The 22,234-nt window shown below is 53.2% G+C and overlaps 1 protein-coding gene across 1 annotated transcript; it reads left to right on the plus strand.

Annotated features, from left to right (window-relative positions):
* The first annotated feature begins 7,137 nt into the window (after nt 1–7,137).
* Nucleotides 7,138–11,595, plus strand: LOC119104585 (uncharacterized). The gene is made up of 7 exons (XM_037228312.1): nt 7,138–7,211; nt 7,464–7,602; nt 8,117–8,190; nt 9,038–9,148; nt 9,840–9,953; nt 10,722–10,868; nt 11,415–11,595. Exons 1-7 carry the CDS (start codon nt 7,161–7,163, stop codon nt 11,538–11,540), a joined length of 762 nt encoding a protein of 253 aa, XP_037084207.1. The 5' UTR covers nt 7,138–7,160; the 3' UTR covers nt 11,541–11,595.
* The last annotated feature ends 10,639 nt before the right edge of the window (nt 11,596–22,234 follow it).

A 22,234-nucleotide genomic window follows, 5' to 3' on the forward strand; every position in this document is an offset into this window, starting at 1 on the left:
GTCATAGCCTAAACCTCTGTCTCTCTAATATGAACACAGACAGCCTGGGCACACACAAACACACACACGCACACACACACACACACACACAACACACACACACACACGCACACACACACACACACACACACACACAACACACAACGCACACACACACACACACACACACGCACACACACACACACACACACACACACACACACACACACACACACACACCACACACACACACACACACACACCACACACACACACGCACAACCACACACACACACACACACACCACACACACCACACACACACACACACACACACACAACACCCACACACCCACACACACACACACACAAACACACACACCCACACACAACACACACACACACACACACCCAACACACACACACACACAACAGTGTAACGGACGGTGTAAAGGCCCCGTTTACATAACGGTGTTAATTTGTACACATTGAACACGATCTTGTTGAAAACAACAGCGCCAATGGTCTCCAATAACGATTTGGGACGAGTTTACTACATGATAACACAACACCACTCCGGTCATTGTGGAAAAGGGCTAATATGCTATCAATTACCTAGCAGCGTTTGGACTCGGTGCCCACATTTCACTTGTCTGTCAATTTTCTGTTCACTTTCAGAACGACTAAAAAGGAGCTATATGTATGGTTGTGCTCATCCACCGCTGTCGCTCCCAGTGACCTACTCTTACCCAGAAAAAGTCCTTGGAACATGTCTGTTGTGGTCTCTATCATTAACAAATTTGAAATGATCGCCAGACACTACACCATAAAGCAAGCTCTCGAGTAAAAAAGCAGGTTGATATTATTACCAATTTTATTGGTATTACTACCAAACTATGAGGCACTGATACAGCATAACAATCATTATTACCCGCGCGTTAACAGTCTAACGAAGAGCAAGACTGTCAATTTTGCAAGGCTCTTATATGCACAAGGGAAAATGTCACTTCATATTGATCTAATTAGTATTTTGGAACGATCGATGCACGTGCCCGACGTCAGCTGTGGTGCGCTCTGTGCCTTGGGCTTTGGTACGACGTATTAACCATATCATTGACCTGCAGTGCTTTGGCTGTGCATATCGGTATGGCGCTTATAAACCATGGATTGTCACGGCGCATTCGAGGGTCCTTCGGAGCGGAACAAACAACGTAAGATATGACGCGCCGTTGTCGGGTCATTGTTTGCCCCTCAATATCTCTATCTCGTATAGTTTCACTTATCGTGTGTAGCTTGGGGCGACAGGGATTTTTCCCCGAGTGCAATCGAATGTTCTTACCACGACGGGTTGAAGGCGTCACAGATGCTTTACAGAATAACTCCTTGCGGGGAGCGACGGAGGTAGGCCTACGTATTACGTAGGCATGGGTTCCACGCGGGTAGCGAAGGAGAAAATAATGCGCGGTACGTGGGCCGTTGTCATACCCGTAGGTTGAAACTTCCCACTTCCTTCATAAATTTGGGAGTTGGCTGTTGGTCAATCTCTCCGCGGCTCACATGTGAGGTGGGATGCATTTTTGCACATCGCTAGCTGCTAGAGAGAGTGGCAGAAGCACGTGTAGGGTACCGCTAATGGATTTGTGGCTCGCAGAACGTGAGATTCGCCTTTCAGCTGCCCTCTTGCGACTCCCAGAAGGTGGAGGTCGTAAAAGGGCGTCGGGCTGTCGGAAGCGTTGGTTTCAACCTTCCATTGGTGGATTGGCTTGCAGCCATAGATCGGGGCTCACTAAGATCGCCATGAGTAACTGACCCTTAGCACCGGCAGTGAGTTAGGCCACGAGAGAGTACTGTTGTAAGAAGCATTCCAACGACTTCGGAAGGCGAGGGTCGCCTCATATGGGCCAATGAGAAATTCCGGCAAGCCGGTGAGCGACTCCGGCACAGTCCAGTGATGATAGGGGTGGGGCAATATGTGTTGATACCTTGGTGAGCCATACACCATGTGACTGCTATTTATTGGCGACAAGTTCCCTGGTTATACATGGTGTATGGCTATTGCCCATAATTAAGGTCGTCTGATCGTTACACATACCTTGCAGGTAGTGCGTAGCGAAAATCACTATAGGCCTACCGTTAATATGATCGGTAAACATGCTAGGACGGAGGTGTCCTGTTCCATAAAACCCCATTTTTTCTTGGTGAGCCAATGTTTTCGCCACAACATGCAGTCACTCCGAGAAAATCAGTTTTTCACAGGGAACTACCTCGATGATAATCACCTACGAATAAATGCAGTCAGCGAACATCCGCCATTAACCGTGACACGCATAACTAATTTAAACAAATATGATGATTGTCGTCGGACAGATTACTCCCATGGAGCATGTAATCTGTGAGGTTGATTATTGGAAAGCGCAGTCACTATCCCCAGACTATTGTTGGCTTGTAGTGGCCACCATTCGTGCTATGACATGATATGATATGATATAATGATCATATCATAGCGTGGTTCGCCTGATAGACAGGCGATGCCATATAGGCTGAGCAGGTGAGCGCGTCCCAAAACCCCAATTACAGGATCAATATGGGAGACAAAGAGAGAGTCAAACACTGCCCGTCTTTCCCCACGCACAGCTAGCCTAAACAACTAAATTGCATATTTATAAGCAATGTGAATCCGAAGACGCGTCCCTATTTTATCACTAATTAGTATCTGAAGCGTGCTCGAAACTTAATGTATTACACAATGTCATGTGCGAGCACGTTATTTCCAAAACCGTGCAGGAACTTCGTCTAAATCGCGGCGCTTTCTGCTGTTATGCAAGTTGAGCTGTGGGAGTTCGTGCTTGCTGTTTTGTGCCGGCGAGGAATCCGCCGGATGGCCATAATTATATTGCGGAGGCATGATGAGCCCCTGCTCTTAGTTACGAGGACGGCACAAATCAAATTGGAGGGAACGAAGATATGGAGAACACCCGCGCAACTTATTGGTGGATAACATGAGAGATGTCGCCAAGAGTTAGTGTTAAGGCAAGAGCGGCTAAGAAAGCCCAGAAACAAACAATGCAGGCGATAATATTTTGACATGGTTGAAATCCCGCGTGATATAATGGTGGCCAGTGTGGGAAATGACGCCCAGGAGCGTAACAAGGAAACAGTATTGGCCGGTAAGCATGGGAAATGACGCTCGATACTTTAACAAAGAAACAAACCAAAAACAGAAAGCAATAGTCCTAATACGTGGGTTCGTGATCCGCGTAACAGACGTGGATAAAACGTGCTGGCTCTCAAATGGAATTGTTCATGGCTTTTTTGCATGGCAGTCGTGCAGGACATTGCTCTGGGTTTGTATGATAGGTTCCGGTCAGACTGTAAACAAATACAAATACACCCTCACATTTGCGTAAGATGACGTAAATTTGGTAGCCATTTCGTGCTACTTTTACGGCACCACTACTTCATTTCTGACGAATCGTGGCGTGCTGACTACTTCTGGTGGTTCGGTTCTGATGGGTTTGGGTGCTGTTTTTTTTTCAGGTTTTCGTTTGCGATTGCCGATATAGGCTGTAACATCTATATCAGCAAGTTGCTGGTGTTTAAGTCGTGCGCCATCCTCGCGTTGATAACTGAGGCCCCATAGCCTCAGCCTTAGTTAAAGGTAAGATGTTTGGAGTTATGCGATGGTGGGGTCTGACCATACTGCAAACAAATAATCGTTATGCCGAAGATTCACGACGTAGCAGCGACATCCTAGCACCTAATTCAGCTCATGCATATCTTAACTCCAGCAGTCCTCGGTGTGGCATACAGCCGCCACCAATTTCAGCTCAAAGGGAGCCATTGTTTAAATTGCTGATTCTTATCCTTCTGTGCTCAGCAATGTGACTGTAATAAAATATTGTGTACACTAATAAAACATTTAACACAGTGAAAACTTTGGCTTTGTGGTGTTATGTTGCAATGCTCTTTCAAAGTTCAGGATATGCAGCTTTCCTATGAATGAGGAACCCTGGTGGTATTCAGCAGTAGCTGAGAGATCCTGCCAATACAGTGTTATCATCACACAGCTAAATATAGTTAAATTTAGGTAGTGCCTTAGTAAGCACAATATTTTTCATGTTCCTTGAGTATCATTGTCATTATCATTAGGATGTATGACTTATGCAGGCATGTTAATGACTATACTCTCAGCATCTTCATGCTTCCTATGCATCAGCTGGCAGCATAAAATTGAATTTTCTTTTACATTCAGTCTATCATATGATTTGTTTGCTTCACACTAAAAGCAACTGTTAATCCTCTGAGGATATGTAAAACTATGTCCTAGCAATATCGATAACAGTGGTGAGCAAAGATGGTTTTCAGAATATTTGGACACAATGGTTTTGGTGGGCATTTCTGTGTGCATCATAACTGATATTCTCAGAAAATAGCTTTACTTTTTTGTGCATTTGTCAATGCATCTCAGCTTTGTGTGATTTCATGTTGCTAAGGGTGCTACAATTCTTAAGATGATTTATGCACAACAGTTAGTGGGGTGTGGCGTGTGCAGAACTTTCAGAACAATAGACACCTATTTGTGCCTATAGGGTAGCATGCAATAGTTGATAGGATGTACTTGATAATACCATTATTGGGATGATATCTGTTTGTGCAAATATTCTCCTTTGCTGAATTTTAAATCAATTTTAGACTAAGATAAGGAAAATGTGGGTGGCCTTAACTCTGATGAGAGACAGGATACAAATGTGGGATGAAAAAGTGGTATTGCACAAGTGAGCAATTAAAAATTTTGGCTAACACTGAAAGGCTGTGGTGGCAACCATGATATAAAGGTATGCGGAATGAAAAAGGCTTCATATGGTTGCACAATTAGGCCTAAAATTTGGTGACCTGAACCTAACTGAGTGAACACTAGACCATGTGGCTTCATAATGGGCAATCTGCCAGCTTTAGTATGCTGCTGTTAATGTGGACAGACCCCAGCTGGGGATCTTTTTTCATGTTTAAAGCCATCTTAAACCAAAAATGACTTGACTGTGTTTTGTGGCTTTTGTATGCCTGTTTACAGCAATGATCCAAAATAGGTTGGAAAATGAGGAGGATTCTTACTAGATAGCCTTTTATGGTAGATATGAGATTTTAGACCAGATAGTCTTTGAGAACACCCTTGTGTTCAAGGGAACATAGTTTTTAGACATGGTCAAGCTGATGAAAACCAACATATTTTCTGAACTATTGGTAAGATTCTGTTACAACTTTCACCAACAAAATCTTGATGATTTTGCTATGACATGTATTGCCTGATGTGTGTTTATCATCTCTTGACAGAAAAGTGCTAAATGTTTGCAGCATTTTATGATCTCTTGACCTTGTTTGCTTTTTTCCCTGTTGATTCCATGAATAGGCATGGCCTGCTGATCTTCCAGATCTTCTTAATCCTCCACTACTCTTGTGGCCTGCTTTCCCCTGTTGACTTGCCCAATTGGTCTGACGTCTTTTTCCCTGGTGTCCTCCATGGACTGGCACCTATCTACCACACCCAACAATTGCCTGGTGAGTCCTGTTGGCCTGCATCCTTCCTCTTTTCAGTGATGGTCTGGTGGCCTCTGCTGACCTGTAACCCTCCCTTTCCCCCAGTGATAGCCTGGTGACTTCTGCTGACCTGACACCCTCTCCCTACCCCCAGTGATGCTCTGGCGACCTGTGCTAACCTATAACCCTCTCCCAATCCTCAGTGATGGTCTAGTGACCTTTACTGGCTGGTAACCCCCAGCCCTTAGGGATGACCTGGTGACCTTTGCTGACCTGTTGCCCTCTGCCCCCAGTGATGGGGTGACCTTTGCTGACCTGGAACCATGCCTGCCCCCAGTGATGCTCTGGTGACCTTTGACGGCCCGTACCCCTCTGGTGACCTCTGCTGACCTGTACCCCTCACCCCACCCCCAGTGATGCTCTGGTGACCTCTGCTGACCTGTACTTCTCCGCTCTCTGCCAGCAATGGCCGGTGAGAGTGACGGACCAGCCGGCGGCGCCAGCGGTGGCGCTGAGACGCCGGCCGCGCGGCCGCGGCCGGCGCCACCCCGCCTGCCGTCGATCCGCGCGCCGCGCGACCTCACGCTTTCGGCCGCGCTGCGCCCCGCACTGCTGCACGCCACCAAGAACAAGCGCGTGTTCGTGCCCAACCTGGACGTGAAGAGGGAGAAGCCCGATGAGAAGAGGTAGGTCGCCGCCGCCGGCTCGCTGGCTCTGACGCCAGGAGGGCTGGCGTTGGAGAGGGTGTGTTGTGTGCGTACCTATCTGATCACCGAGGTTTGGGGCGAAGTTCCTTCCACGGGCAAGCAGAAAGATGTCATGACTAGTTGCCAATGTCCACTGCGGGCGCCTTTTCCTGCTGCCATGCCCAGCATAATGACTAATTTTTGATTGTATTTCTTACGGAAGGCTAGATTCTGGCTATTGACACAAGTTGGGCACCCAAGACACGCTCCCTTCCATTCGCATAGTGCCGCAGCTGATGGCTGATGTCGTTGACTCTGATTGCCTTGCTCTGGCGCCAGGCAGCTGCGCTGCTCTCATGTCCCCGCGCTGTCATGCCTTCTCACTGTCCGGACCCTCCCGGATGACCTCTGGCCGCCGTGTTGACCCGGTCCGGTCGGCAGCCGTGACAATGACCGCCGCGGAGGTCGGGACCGGAAGAAGGACGGCCGGGGCCGCGGCAGAGACGGCCGCGGCGGACGCGGCGGGCGGGACGGAGGCCGCCGCGACCGGCCGGAGCTCGTCCAGATGTCGGGCTCCGTCTTTGGAGAGGGTACGCCGACGCCGCAGGCTCTGGCTTTGAGCCCAGCCAGGCGGCCAGTCCGATGTATGGTCTTCGTTGGGACGTGTGAGGCCGTCGTGACAGACGAGACCCATCTGAGCGCCATCTTGGAGCGAAGTTTTTGAATTAGCAGCCAATATGGCACCAGTCGCGTTGACCAACCAGTGTCTAATCGTGCCTAATTTTACACGAGTCACGTGCACTGTGTGACGTCACGTCTTCCGTCGGCAGGCATAGCGGCGCCGGAGAAGCGGCCCTCAGCAGGCGGCGCGTTCGGAGCGTTCGGTGGCGGCGGCGGAGGGGGCGGCGGCGGAGGAGGTGGCGGCGGAGGTGGCGGCGGCGGTGAAAAGGAGAGCGGCGCCATGAGTATGCCTGTGTTCACGGGCAACAAGAAGGTGGACAAAGAGGAGGAGGTGGGTGGACCCGACCGTTGCGGTCGCGCACTGTTCGACTAGTTCAAGGCATTTGTTGGGTAAAAGAACTGTATCTGAAGTGTTGACTGTATCTGCTGATGCCAGCGCGCTGCCGCGTCTTGGCTGACGGTGTCAGGTGATCTGACTGTCCATGCCACGGCCCGCCGCGTCTGATGCCGCGGCCCGCCGCGTGCCGGGCGGACGCCACCGAGTTCTGATGACCTGGTCGTGACACGGCCGGATTGCTGCCAGGATCGGAAGCTGGCGGCGCTGCTCAAGGACGACTTCGTGGCGGACGCCGATGATGCCGGCGACGAGATGGCGCCTGTCCGGCTGCCGCTGCTCTCCTCAGCGTCGGCTGCCTCCTCATACGTCACTGATGACGTCAAAAGTAGGCGGCGCCCGGCGGCGGCGACGGGTGATCGGTGATAAGCGCTGTTGATACGGCCATTCTGTGCTTGTGAGATGCGGTGTCATGCGATGGCCGACGTCTGCTGCGACTGCCTGCAGTCTGGTTGGGGTGAAGCGCTATAAAGATGCAGCTTATTGCCATTTTCAGTGTTTTGTTTGTTTGTGCGCCGCTATCAGCTGGACCCTCTGCTTTCAGTTCGATGGTTGCATTAGTTTCACTTTGCAGGCCTGGGTTGGATGCATGTCGTTATTGGTGACTGCACTATGTGCGTTGCACAACTATCAGCATCGAGCGCTTATGGCAATTGGCAATATGGCAATATGGCACGGGGCTCGATTCCCCGCGGTGTGCGCCCTTCCTGCCAGGGTGAGAGGCAGGCGACGCCATATAGCCTCAGTAGCTGAGTGCGTCGCGAAGCCCCAATCACACACATACACACGCTTATGCCAATCGCCCAGGAGTGTGAGCTAATGGTCCTGTTGTCTGTCGACAGTCAAGTACGAGCCGGATGACGAGGAGGACAACGTGCACGCCTTCATGAGCCGCCAGCTGCGGATCGCCGATCAGGTGCGGGTCAGGCGCGACCGCCGCCGCCGACGGCACGCGCGTACCGGCGGCGCCGCACGGCCGCCGGCCGCCCTCGCCGCACGCCCGCTGTTCGTCCTCACTGCACGGCCGCCGTCCGCTCACTCTCAGTGCACCGCCACCGGCCGCTCGCCCTCGCTGCGCGGCGGCCGTCCGCTCGCCCTCAATGCACTGCCACCGGCCGCTCGCCCTCGCTGCGCGGCCGCCGTCCGCTCACTCTCAGTGCACCGCCACCGGCCGCTCGCCCTCGCTGCGCGGCCGCCGTCCGCTCGCTCTCAATGCACCGCCACCGGCCGCTCGCCCCCGCTGCGCGGCGGCGGCAAAGTCGTGGGGCCTGGCGACGTGGTGACGTCATGGGGACCCTTTCGGCGTCTTTCCCGGCTGTTGGACGTTTCGTCTGTTATGACGGGACGGTGTGTATGTAAATGTGTGTGTCGGACACCGTGCCGGCCTCGCCCTCGATGCGTCCGTCGACATCTTGCAAACTGGAAAGCTCACGCAGGAATCGAAGACAGCACGCCATGAAGAGGAGTGGTCGCGTCTGTCTGGGGTCTGCCCCCGCCCGTGATCCGACTCCGCCCTGTGACCTGACCCAGCCCTGTAACCTGACCCTACCATATGACCCCACCTTGCCCTGTGGCCTGACCCCGACCTGCGACCTGGCCCCATCCTGTGACGTTACCCCGCCCTGTGACCTGAACCCGCCCTGTGGCCTGACTGCCCTGTGACCTGACCCTGCCCTGTGACCTGATCCCGCCCTGTGACGTTACCCCGCCCTGTGACCGGACCCCGTCCTGTGACCTGACCCGGCGCGCCGTTCTGTCCCCAGAAGTCAGACTCGGAGGTGAAGGTGGCAGCGGCGGCGCGCAGCCAGCGGCCGACCGACGCGTCCGTCTCCGCCATGCTGCAGGAGTCGCGCCGGGACCTGATCTTCTTCCAGGTACGGCCCGGGCGACGCGCACGGCTCCGCCGGCCGCCCGGCGGGCCCGATATGACCCCAGCACTGGGCGGACGCAGCCGTCCGTCGCTGGTGCCGCCGGAGCCCGTGCATGTTGCAGCATAGTGGTGTTGAGCGTTGCCTGCGCGGCCGTGCAGCGGCAAGCGGTCGGGCGGTTACAAAGTGCTCTGTGGAATGTGACTCCGTGTTGCGGCATGAATGAGTCCAATGTAATACGTTCTTAGTGCTGCGCAGTGGCAAGGACGCTGCCGCTGGTGAAAGTGGAGCCTCCCCAGTCAATTGATTGCCATGGTATGTCTGGGCTTGTTTGTGTTATATCCCGTTTTCGCCCTGGGGTAGTGGAACCTGCTTACACCGGATTGCAGGGGAGTGTACATATGCCGCCAGCTGATCTCTGCGCCAGTGCACCGGCGCACATCGTCCTTGCACCCTGTCCTGCATTTACGCGGGGGCCCGTCCCTACTGGCCACATCACTCTGTCCTGCATTATTACGCAGGGGTCCGTCCCTGCTGCCCACAGCGCTCTGTCCTGCATTGTTACGCAGGGGCCCGTCCCTGCTGACCGCAGCTGCATGTGCAGCCACACAACACCAGACGCCAGCAAAGGCTGTGTGCGTGCTTAGGCTCTTCCTCTCCAGCGCTCCGTACATTACGAACAACGCTTGCGCCTCAGTTCCCAGATTGCCTACCAGTGCTGACGTCTAACGACGGCGATGAGAAACAGAAGTCTAAGAAGGCCCCGCCCGCGACCTCCGGTGGCACAGATGGCAGCCAATCAGAGGCCAAGGTCTGTCCATCACATGCCATGTATGAAATGCTATGAACTGTATATGTCGTTGTGACGTATAGAGTTGATCGGCATGGCCTCAGTCGTCCCAGCTGCCAGATAGCACGAGAAAGCGTCGGTGCCTGTTCACCTGGCATTACATGCACTGTCATTTTACATGCCGCGGCAGCCAGCGCAGCCCGGTGTGATGAAATTCAGCGACTGGCCATGTTCGAATTGCTCCCAGCATATCCGTAGCATATCAGTCACTGCGAAAAGTCATTGGTTATTTCCAGGCCTGTTACTTGTATTTGTGCGACTTGTGGTATTAATGCGAGTCTAAACGTAACTTTTAGGGGATGCTACCAACAAGATCCCATTGTTTCCATGATTCAGGAACGAGCCTACTCACGGCTATGGTCGCAGTTCCAGTCATCTGAATATTCGGCTTCAAATGTCGCCGGCGTGGCCGCTGGTCCGGCGGTTTTCGACATGTCCTGCAATCACGTGCCCCCCCCCCCCCCCCTTTTGTGATCCCTGGTGCGCGGCCGGTCCTGAGCTAGCGACGTTCCATGACCTGCCTGCGGGTCGGATGGACCTTCTGACCCTGTGTGACCTTTGACAGACGGCCGATCCTGAGCTGGTGACATTCCGTGGCCTGCCTGAGGGTCAGGTGGACCCTGTAACCCCAATGTGACCTTTGGCAGACGGCCGACCCTGAGCTGGTGACGTTCTGGGACCTGCGTGAGAGTCAAGCGAACCTTCTGACCCCTGTGTGACCTTTATCAGGCGGCCGACCCTGAGCTGGTGACGTTCCGTGACCTGCCTGAGGGTCAGGTGGGCCGGCTTCAGCTGCTGAAGTCGGGCCGGGCCCGCCTGCTGCTGGGCCAGCACGTGCTGCACCTGGAGCCCGGTACCCAGGTCAAGTTCCTTCAGGTCAGTGGCAGCGCGGACCGCGAGGGTGGGCGTCGAGTCATGAGCGGACAGTCGACCGCCCACTTAGTGTAGACAGGGTGAGCTGTGCGGCTCATCAACACCTTGTTGAAGTGCATTTATTCTGACCAGAATGGTCGTTTCCATCAGCATGTAATGGAAGGCCTCAGCCATCCGTTACATGCTGATGTAATGGATGGCCATCAGCATGTAATGGAGGTTCCGTGGGTTTGTCTTCTCCTGATGTCTCCCATGCATAGCTAGTGTTGGGGAAATCCAGAGGCCCGCCCACTACGCAGCTCCCTATTTCCTTTCTATGCCTATAACGAAGCTCTCGTGTTTACCTGTTCACTCACTGCGTAATGTAAATAACTAAGATGGAAATACATGCGTAATGTAAATAACCCGGCGAGCGCCAGGCGTTGTTACCCCAAAACCGGGTCCCCACCTCGGTCACCATCTGCCTCCTGGTAGCGGTGCGTGCGCTCGCCCCGGCTGTGGAAGGCGACGGGCGTCGTAGCGCTGACGAGACCGGCTCGCCGTCCGCAGGAGGCGGCCAGCGTGTCGGTGGGCGCCGACGGCTCGCGCGGTCAGCTGGCGCTGCTGGGCGGCCTCAGCCACCGCGTGGTCTGCTCGCCCGCCTGGGAGACGCTCGTCAGCCGCTCCGGCAGCTGATGGCGAACAGACGTGCTGGCGGGCCGGCCCCGGCGCCGCGCGCTCGGTCGGACTGACGAGACGCCGCCCACGCGGCCGGACGGGCGGACCACGGCCGGCGCTGATTGGCGGACGGAGCGACCGCGCCGCGCCGATTGGTTGTGTATAGGTGACGTCATTCTCGAGGGCGGTGATTGGATGGCTGCTGCATTAACGTCACTGCCGGCGTGCTGATTGGTGAGTGTGGTGTCGCTCTTGCCCGCGGATTGGTCGTTGTGAACAGGTCAGCCTGGGCACCGTGGGCGTGACGTCCTGAAGGTCGCTCACGAGGCTGCTGTGATCATGTCGGCGTGTGATGATTGATCATGGTGACAGCATCCATCAGCACAGATTGTCCGCTGCGATATCTCGGTAATGCGCTCGGTAGTCACTGCCACGCCTGTGTCCGGAGGTCCAGCGCCTTACGATGGCATGCCATGCTTGTCTCGTCTCAGTCTGCTCTCTTCACTCTGACTGGTTTGTCACCCGCATGACAGCCCAAGCCAGCCGCTCGCAACTCAGCTGCTGATTGGCTATCGCTGTCGTGACGTCATATGGACTAGGTTCGGAATCGCCGTGTGCGCTCACGAGATCTCCGTAGCTGACACAGGAGGGTCCGGGTCAGTGCTGTCACGTGACAGATGACGTCAGGGATCGGGCGTGATGACTCAGTGCGGTTCCTTTGCCTCCCCCTTCCCCCAACACACATTTCCTGCCCAGCTCCGTAGCGCTGCGACGCGTGGTTCAGCACGCGTGCTTCAGCGCACTGAAGTGAGATGCTTTGTCCTAGTGCAAACTGCTGATGGGCCCGGCCGCTTGCGGTCTGATGCCGTGCTCAGTTATCGCGCGTGCTGTGCACGATGCATTGGTTTTCGGTGCGTGGGGTGGTATGTCTGCGCGCGCTCCATCAGCACAGACGCCTTGATTTTCGAACCATTTCGCCATTTTGGTTTTGTTGACTTGCTGCTCTGTTGCTGCGTGATTGGCTTGTGCCAGCTGCCATGTAACGTATTCCGTGCTGTACTTAGTCCTTTCCTCGCCGTTCCATCGGGCGGCACGGCCGTCTGAGGACTGTGATGGGATGCCGTGTTAGGCGCGACTATGTTTGGAACGTGTTGGAATGTTGGAAACGTTTGTAACATCAGAAACGTCTGCAATATGGTGTTGTATGGTATTCAAAGTTATTTGCTGGCGTTGAGGTGGTGTGAAGGTAAATGTGTCATGCAGATTCATGTTACGTGGAAATGTTTTGATACACAGAAAAGTGCAATCTTCTTTGGTTTGTGTTGGATTAATAGACGCGAATGGGGCTTCAACATCGGTGCACATATTGACTGAAAATGGATGCAATTTATGTGATGCCTTAAAGACTCAGAGCTTTGACTCCAGATGCTGACTGATATCAGCTCACACCCCCGACTAGGTGTCAGTTACTCTACACTAGCGCGATATTTTGATCCCGCTTCATAATGGCACGAGATGACACTGACAATGCCACGTGATGTTGTTCTCATGTCTTAGGTCCGGGGAAAACTACACTCTCAGTGACATCGCAAGGGCGTATCCTGCTGTTCTGTATGAGGGGCACCCAAGCACAATCATCTCTTGATAACTGATATCAATACGTCTCATAACAAGTTAGTTGTGCCTTATCCGTGCAAATGCCTCAATGGTTTACAAAGATATCCCATCTCGAGAGTGGATCATCGGTCAAGATCGGAGAAAGATCAAACATTTGCATGGGTTTGCCCATCTCTTGTTCCATTGAGTGGCACGCTGTCGCGGGATCAAACAAAAGGAATCAAACCAAAAGGTGACGGGTGTATCGTACTGGCACCTGATAGCCCACTACCACCTCTGTCGGATACACACAGCGCTGTTTCCTACTTATGCACATGCACATAGCGCACAATCTGACAGTGCTGTTCTACATCTACAAACAGCTGATAGCGCTATACCAGCGCTATCGAGTACACATCGTGCACTCTTCGCTCGCAATTATAGATATTTTCCGGGCCGTCGCATTCTGGGCATAACGCCACGAACAGGCTGGCCGTTGATATCAATGCTCCTTAATGGCATGTTTTAAACAACACGGGTCATGGTGACCGAGGAACGATCCTTATCACCGGCCGATGGGTCTCCAACAGTAATATAGCATACAGATGGTTTCACCCACTTTGCACAGATAACCACTTTAAATCTACAATCAGACCGGCCGCGGATAGATTTGTCAGGTAATGCCGACCGATGGGAGATATGCATTGCCCGCCGATGGTCGTGTTGCGCACATGTAAATACATTTCAAATTAAACGCCGCGTTTGTGCAAACAACCACCACAACCGGCCTGCAAGCATTTGGTGACAGCTTCTGCAGGGGGGGGGGGGGGGGGTAAACCGAAAATTCGAAGCCTTAATCCGACGAGTGCGTTGTCCTGGCACCTAACAGCCTTATACCACCGCTGTCGACTGCGGAGGAATCTTCGGGTTTGGTGACACGCATTTTTCCCCGGGTCACCGAATTATGGCCATTACTCCACAAGCAGTCCAGCCATGCCTGCTATGCCATGTATGCACCGCCAACGGTTGATTGCCTATGCACAAAGACGCCTTGCTGTGCGATACAAAGTCTACAATGTCTGCGGGGTCGCTGCCTCGCCCCTCTTCTGATGCAGATCTCCGCTTGTCTGAGCGACTGCTGTTTCTCCAGCTCGCCCGCCTTCTGAGCACGCCACCCAATTCACGATTTGTAGGCTAGGCGCTTCCCCGCGCTTAACTGAGAGCTGTGCATGGGCGTTCTGGCGGGGGACTCACGTCGCTTTCACGTGGAGTAAGGCGGCCTTGTCAATAGCACGAGCCTATTGCTCCTTACCAGCGGAGGATGTAGCTCATCGAGAACGTTTCGATAGGGAGGAGCCGATGAGGGTTTTAGCACAGACGGGCCGAACTCGGCGAGCCGCCGCCACCGCCATGGCCTCGCCAGCACGTGTTCTCCGAGTCTATGTTCATTCAAACCACATGGGCTAGCGGCTTGGCGCATTGATGACAGCGGACACATCAAAGTACGTTGGTGCCCTTTACTGCTTTAACGGGCTTTCTTAGGCTTGAAACCCAATAGTTTGGTACGGTCTGGGCGGCTCTGGTACATGAAGTGTATTGTACGCACGGTTTCAAGTAGTCCTATGCATCTGACAGCAAAAACCTCGACACAGTTTTTGACTGAGCTAGCAGCGCATACATCCCATACGGTCTGCTTTATTCTGTGCACCACGACTCACACTGGGAACGACAGTGACAGGCCCCGGCCGCCCTCGCACAGTGAGACTGTCCTTCAGAGAAGAACGGTCTGGTCAGGCGGAGCGCCGTCTCAGCTTTGGTGAGAGAGCATGGCCCAAGCCCGGGTCATGCTTGATGGTACTGGTATTGACAGCTGTATTCGCTGTCGTGAAGATGCCGATTGGTACCGCGCTCCGCGCACCGCGTCCGTCTCGCAGAGCTTCAGCTCCACAACGCACAGGGCAGTGAATGGGTTACATCTGTTACTCAGAGCTTCAGCTCCGCAACGCACAGGACGATGGATGGATCGCATCCGGCTCTGAGAGCTTCAGTTCCACCACACACAGAGTGTTGAGTGAAATCATCACACATCTTAATCTTATTCGCTGTCGGTGAGCGGCTTGTCGGCGACGGTAGAGTCCAAGATCCCCTAGGATGGGGGGGGGGGGGGGAATCACCCTGTTTCACGGATGACCGTGTCGTTGGTCACGGTCACGGTGCGGGTCCGGTTCCGCGACTCCCCCGACACCGTGGTCACATTGGCGCCCGGCGTGTTCCTGATGCTGTTGATCAGACCCACAAGGTCGTTAGGGTCAATTGGAATCAGCGAGGGGGTGGGAGCAGGGGTGGGATGAGAGGGAGCAGGAGTCGGATCTGTGGGTCTTGGAGTGGGGCGTTGGACAGCAGGAGTGGGGTGCGTGGGAGCAGGAGTGGGATCTGTGGGAGCAGGAGTAGGGGGCGTGGGAGCAGGAGTGGGATCTGTGGGAGCAGGAGTAGGGGGCGTGGGAGCAGGAGTGGGATCTGTGGGTGTGGGTGGTGTGACGACTGGACCGGCCGTCGGCGGTGGGTCGGTGGGTGTCACCACTGGAGTCTCCGTGACCGGCTTCACCGTCGCAGTGACGTTTGTCGGTGTCGAAGTCACGACGGTCGGGTCCGGCGGTGGCGGCGGAGCTGTCGGCGTCGGCGTGGGCTTCCCACCGCCCTCAGTCGGTGCCGCTGTCGGCGATGCGCGACTGCTGGTGACACCCCAAGCGATCACCACGGACCGTCCGAGCAGCGCCAGCCGGGCGGGCGGCTGTAGCCGGCTCGCCACCTGCTGCAGCATCGCCAGTGCCGTCCCAGCGTCCACGAGCGCCGCCCGGCCTCGCACCAGCGCCACGAAGCGGCCGTCGTCGGAGAACTCCAGCAGGACGGTGATGGGCTGGCAGCCGGGCCGCGTGTAGACCGGGGCTAGGACCACGGCAGTGCTGCACGGCAGTGCTTCGACCGTGCTGCCATCTGTAGGAGAGCGCCGTAGTTACAACGGTGGCATCTGGGAGGTGGGACGGCAACTAAAGGGTTATGTACTACAAGCTGAGGGGAGGACGCCGTCAGGCCAGTGGAGGATCCAGATGGCGGAGGGAGGCATGGGGCTAACCCTCTCTTGGGTTCCGAAGTGGCTTTTAGGCTCTGAAGGGGCCCAGAGCCGGCCGAACAGACGCAGTTTGTTAACGCGCTCCCGGGTGGGCGGTTGGATACCCTTCGTTCGGGTGGATGGTCACTTTAACCCCCTGAGATCTCAGGAACCAATAGGGCTAGATACGCCAAATTCACAGGGTATGTTGGCCCGTACGCAGAATCACTGGAGTCAAGGGTGGAGATTTCTTGGCCATGACCTTCGGGTCAAATCATGTCAAAATGGTCAAACTCCAAGTTGGTTTCCAAAGTGTCCTCAGAACATAGGTACCTGTTCTAAGAAAAAGCTCACATTCTCATTCAAGGTCACTGACCTTATTTAACTTTTGATAGAACTTTATGATGACCAAAATCATAGAAGACTGCTCTGAGTTTTGTATTTTAATAAGCGACCAAGATTATGCCAGTCAGCATGTTCATAAAAGTGAAATGCTCACCTGGTTTATTTCAGGTCAGTGACCTATTCTAACCTATACGAGGCTCATGAAAGATGTATAATGCGGCTTCCGCGTTCATTAAATTCGAAATGAGCGCCAGAAACTACCCTATACAGCAGGCCCTAGGAAAATAAAACAGGTTAGTCTTGACCTTGGTCTGACCCTCGTATCTGATGCTAGGTCGATGGAATTTGGTCATGCAATTGTTGTGTTGCCTTCCTTTAAAAACGAGCTCAAAGACAGAGTTAATTTAGCGTACAACACCGTTTTACGAGTCCAAAAATTTTCGCCATCTGTAAAAACTGCATGACATCGCATAACACCTTTAGGATTCCACAAAAGAAAATCAAATGACACGGAGTGTGGGCACAGCGAACGACAGATTTATCAGACTGCCGTCCTCGTCTTGTATGTTAATATCATGTGCAAAACGTTTTGGTCATTTATCTCTCCCACCTCGTCATGTGTTAAATGGTCTGGATGATGACTTGTTTTAAGCCATATATGCGTCTCAACATTGATAACTTGCGTGGTTTATTGAAGTGAAAGGGCAGGCAAGACTTTTTGTGTGAAGTTAAGAAGCAACTTTAGAGAAAAACACCACGAAAGAGCTGAAGCCAGCAGTTCAAGACGGCATGAGGTCAAGACTGAAGCCATAATTCAGGTATCATGTTCGACGCCGAAGTCAAAACCGAAGTCAGCTCTTAAGAATAACACAAAACAAAGCCGATTCCAGCCGCTTCTGGACGGCGCAGCAGGGAGGGGGAGGGGGAGGGGGCAAAGGGGCGCAGCTGTCCCCTACCGACAAGTGGGCGAGGAAGAGGAGACAGCTGCTCTTGCCAACCCTGCTGGCAGGCAGGGGGAAGCAAGAATATAATTTACCCCCTCCCCCACGCCAAATTTTTGGAATCAAAATGACTAAATCTTTGGTAGACTTCTTCCCGAACTAAAGGCATTGGAGCTAAACGTAGAGTACCAAAATTCAGATCAAGGACACCGCTATAACTGAACAAGATAATAATAAATCAGAAATAGGAGACCCTTTGCTAGATCAAGAGGGCCGGTTTCTGGGTCCTGAGGTCACCTTTATGAATCAGGTAGCCAATGCTCCAGATCGCACGCCCAATGTTGTGCTAAGGAGGCATCTTTGCTGGATCAGAAGGCCCCTGATGCAAGCCAGGAGAAACTGTGTTGGCTTAGGAGGCACTCTCTATATTCAGGAGGCCCATTTCTGGGACAGGAGGTGGCTTAAGTGCATCAGAGAGCCACGGTGCCGGATCAGAATGTCCCGCTTTGAGACAGCGAGTCTCCTTTACTAGATTTGGGGGCACTCTTCGTGAACCGTTAGCATCCTAAGGCTCTCTTCTGGAATAGCAGGCCTTGCTTTAGGTTCGTGAGAACTTTGCTGGAGATTAAGAAGGTCCTGTACTAGATGGTTTAAGTGTCAACATTGATTTACTTGGATATGCTACATGTAACAGTTTAATAAGGGGCACAGGCAATCGGTACCCCTCCCCATTAAATACGACGCTGCACAGGAGTCTCGCCTATGAGAAGGCCCTACCTTGTCCGGGAGGCCCCTGGAAGATCTTGCCCCCCCCCCCCCAACTCGAAACCTATGCCATCGTCCATGGCAGGTGCCAACGGCGCGGAGCTGAAATCGAAGCCAAACTAGCCGTGAACAATTCCTTAAAGCGAGGGCGGGTCTGAAGCCATTGCAATAAACTGTCGGCTTCGCCAAGCAAAGCCGAAGCTGGAACCGGCTTCGTTCGGTTCTAGCGCTTATTTTGTACCTATGCCTGAGCCGAGTGTGGATTTCTTGAAGGTAGGGCGCTCAAATGATCGAAAACAGAAGACAAAAGCTTCTTATTTGTTTAAGCTAGTGGTCTTCCGTGGTAAATGGTTGACGAAAAATATCAGTTACTGTTTTTTATACTTTATTTGGGCTCAAAGTTCGACTGTAAGCACCAAGGTAAAACCAATAAGGGTGTTAGGTGATCCGAGGTCATGGCAGTCTTGCAGAACCGACTACGCGAGCTCACAATACTCACTGCTCCTGCAAGGGAGAGTTCGCATTGTGCGATGTGATTATTTCTGTTGCATGGACCAGTCAGTTAAGTGTGTATTTATTGTGGTGTTTTTAGTGATTTTATGATATTGGCAGCCAAAATCCGACCAAATCTGAGTTTTTATGTAGGGCTGATGACTTCTTGATGGAAAGTCTGAAGAGCGTCTCCCCGATTGGAATTCACGGATGTCTCTGTCGCTATGACCAACCAAAAATATCCAAAGGTGATAGTCTTTGTGTAATGACCATTTTTCCTTTGCTTGCTTACAATTGCAGGCAAAAGAAAACATTGCAGGGGGCAGACCAGCATTGGGGGTGGTGCCGGGTGACATTAGGAGCCCAACTCAACATTGGAAGCCAGGGCCCCCACCAAAAAAAATACGAATTGGCATACATGCCAAGGATACAGCAAGGATTTTCTTAACGATGAGGCTAAGAACTCGGTGAGTACACATCACGACGATTTTTGCACTCTGTCGGGAGCCATCTATAGTGAAAACGAAAAAGATCCAAGCGTAAGGATGAAGCACGGCTCCCCCCCCCCCCCCCGGAACTTCTCCATTGGCTGCGTCTCTGTGCAAAACTGAGGCATCTATAAACGATGCGGGTGAGCTCAAACGCGGCGTTTTATTAACGCATTCTACCATTTAAGACTCGCTTACACGAGCAAGCGCGCAAACTCATTCTACCGAAGTTTCGCACCAAGCTGAAAATCTTCCCAATTTGCTACGTAAATCCGGCTGGTGCAGCCTACAGTGAAGTCACGAAGGCCACATCTCAGTTTCATGACGGAAAAGTTTCGGGACTTCACACGTCGCAGGAGCCCACTGACCTTTCAGTGTGACCCGCAGAGGCTCCTGGGAGGCCCCCACGCTCGCGGCAGGGAACTGCGCAGTGCTACCGCTGACAGACTAGCAATGGCGTTGTTGTTCCTGTAAACCGGGTCAAATGCGGCAGTCAGCTGCGTACCGAGGGGGCTTTCACTGGCACATGGGGTGATGTGAGCACCTGGGGTCAAAGGTCACAGTCTTTATTGGCCATTTGCACGGCAGAAAAGTTTCTGAAACGCAGCAAATGAATTCACAAGTCACGAGAGTAGGATTGCAGCCATAAGCGAGCCAAATATGGTAATTTGCGCATATACAACATGGCCGCTCTTACCCTCCGTCACACGGCGTACTGACCTGCGTCATGTTAAATCAGGTCATGCGTCTCGAGGTTTTTGCATCAATTTTATGTTTTTATCTCAATAACTAGGCATGGTACTAGAAGCGACGTTTCGGAAAATTGGTGAGATCGGGGTGAACACTGAAAAGTTGGTCTAATCTAACCACAAAGCACGTTAACAAACGACATTCTCTCTGTATTGGTTTCCCTTTCCCATGAAAGTTGGAATGCTCGAGCCCGGGTTCAGGTATAGAGGCGAAGGGGGGTGGAGACCCCGACTGAATGAACCGAATAGGTAATTGCACCATTACATGGACGACAGGAAAATACATGGCCCCGGATTCCCTTTGTAAAACTGCGTGAGATATCCTTGAACACCGCCAGCCGAATCCAGAATGAAAATGTCGGAGCACATCCGCACTAAATGCGGACCAGGCAGAGCTTTCTACTCGCTGACTTCAAGGGTCGAAATGCGTTCTGCTGGTGGTTAACTGAACAATGACAGACATCGGAGAATTCCTGGTAGACACCTGATTCTCAGACAGAACCAGTTTTTAGCCGGGGCTGTCAACCAAAAGCAAAAAGATTCTGGGCACCCCAGTGCCCGACCTGGTGCAGGAAATGCCATTGCATAGTGCAGAGGCCACAGCTTGATGCGTCATCAGTTGTTTGGGAGTCATCGGATCACTGTAACCTGAGGACGCAGATCGCCAACAGTTCCGAAGCAAGGCACATTTTAAGGAACTTGCTCAGAGAAAGCAAGAACGTGATGACCGGGATTTGCGAGGGCGGGGGAGGGGGCGATAGATGGAGGCCGTTGTTACTCTTAACATATAAAGGCTTTGGAGAGTAACGAATACCGTAGCTTTCATTTGCAGACTATCCTGTTACCTACATTTGTCAAAGCTGTTCATGTCTCTCAGCGTCGCTTTGACTAGGGAGAAAGGACGTTCTCTGAGTGAGGGGGTATTCTGGGCTCCTGTCCAATCAATGTGATAAGATAGGGCCTGCTCCCAGGTACCGAAACCGGGAGCGAACCTTACAAATATGGATAAAGCTCCCTTAAGCTGCGTTGGTAACTTCCCAAGCAATTAGTTCCAGCAATATGATGCCCCCCCTCCCCCTCCCCCTCACGCAGATGGCCCGGGCAAGCCTGCTGCGGCCGGAATAGCGTTAAAGCTGAAGAGCCATTCCCGTAAAACCGCCCACGAGTGCCTGGCCCACTCCCACGTCCTGAGTCCATCAGACTTCCTCCTATGGGGAACATCACACGGGGCTGGTGTATCGCAATGATCTCCAGGACTCCCTGCCAGTTGAAGGGTCCATCAGCTGAGCAGCACGGGAGGTCCACGCCGGCGCGCGCGGAAAGGCTACCCGACCTGTCCTGACAACGGCGAAACTTTGCTTCGCTCGAAAACGGGCTAATATGGAGCATGTGCTGTGAGGATGTGATGCATGATGTTGTGCCGTAGTAAGCGGGTAATGCGTGTAGTATGTCATTCTTTGGCGACTCCTTCAAATTTTTGAAGTCATAATAGTAGTATTTGTTTAGATAATTACAAGAACTTGAAAGGTGTCGGTTTGTTCAAAACATGAAAACGCACAGCAACCAGGGCGTCTTCCTCTCCCCAAAAAGTTTCGTCTTTTTAGCGGACTGCCGGCGTTAGCAGCGTGATGCTCTTCCATTCGAGGAAATGTGAGCCTAGTGCGGTAGTGAAATGATATGTGATACGGGATAAGTGTCGGGAGTATAATGTGTGTCGCTGGTGACGCCGCACATTGACCTGAGTGCAAAAACTCGGGTTTGATTACGAATCAGCAATGTGACCTTGTGACTCTAAATCACACTCTGAACGCGTATGTTCACACCACGCACGTGCCCGGGTCCGAACCATGGCGCAGCAGAAGCCAGCAGGTCGGTGAGAGCAGGAGTGAGCTGGACCGGGCCTGATCTCACTTTGTATCAGCGGCAGCAGGAACCAGCACACCGGTGAGAGCAGGAGTGAGCTGGAGAGCGCCGGATCTCACCTGGTACCGACCGCAGCAGGAGCCAACAGGCCGGCGAGAGCAGGAGTAAGCTGGACAGGGCCTGTTCTCACCTGGTGTCGGCCACAGCAGGAGCCAGCAGGCGGCCACCAGGAGGTGTTGCACGGACCGTTGCATGGCTGCTCTGACCCGGCCTGGCCCGGAGCGTGCATTCCTCCTGTGCCGAACGCCGCTGACGTGAAGGCCAGGGGTGAGCTGCCCACCGCTGCGGCCGGCCGCTCGCTGCC

The sequence above is a fragment of the Pollicipes pollicipes genome, unplaced genomic scaffold (assembly GCF_011947565.3).
Source record: "Pollicipes pollicipes isolate AB1234 unplaced genomic scaffold, Ppol_2.1 Scaffold_6052;HRSCAF=7182_pilon_pilon_pilon, whole genome shotgun sequence".
Taxonomy (NCBI): Eukaryota; Metazoa; Arthropoda; class Thecostraca; order Pollicipedomorpha; family Pollicipedidae; genus Pollicipes; species Pollicipes pollicipes.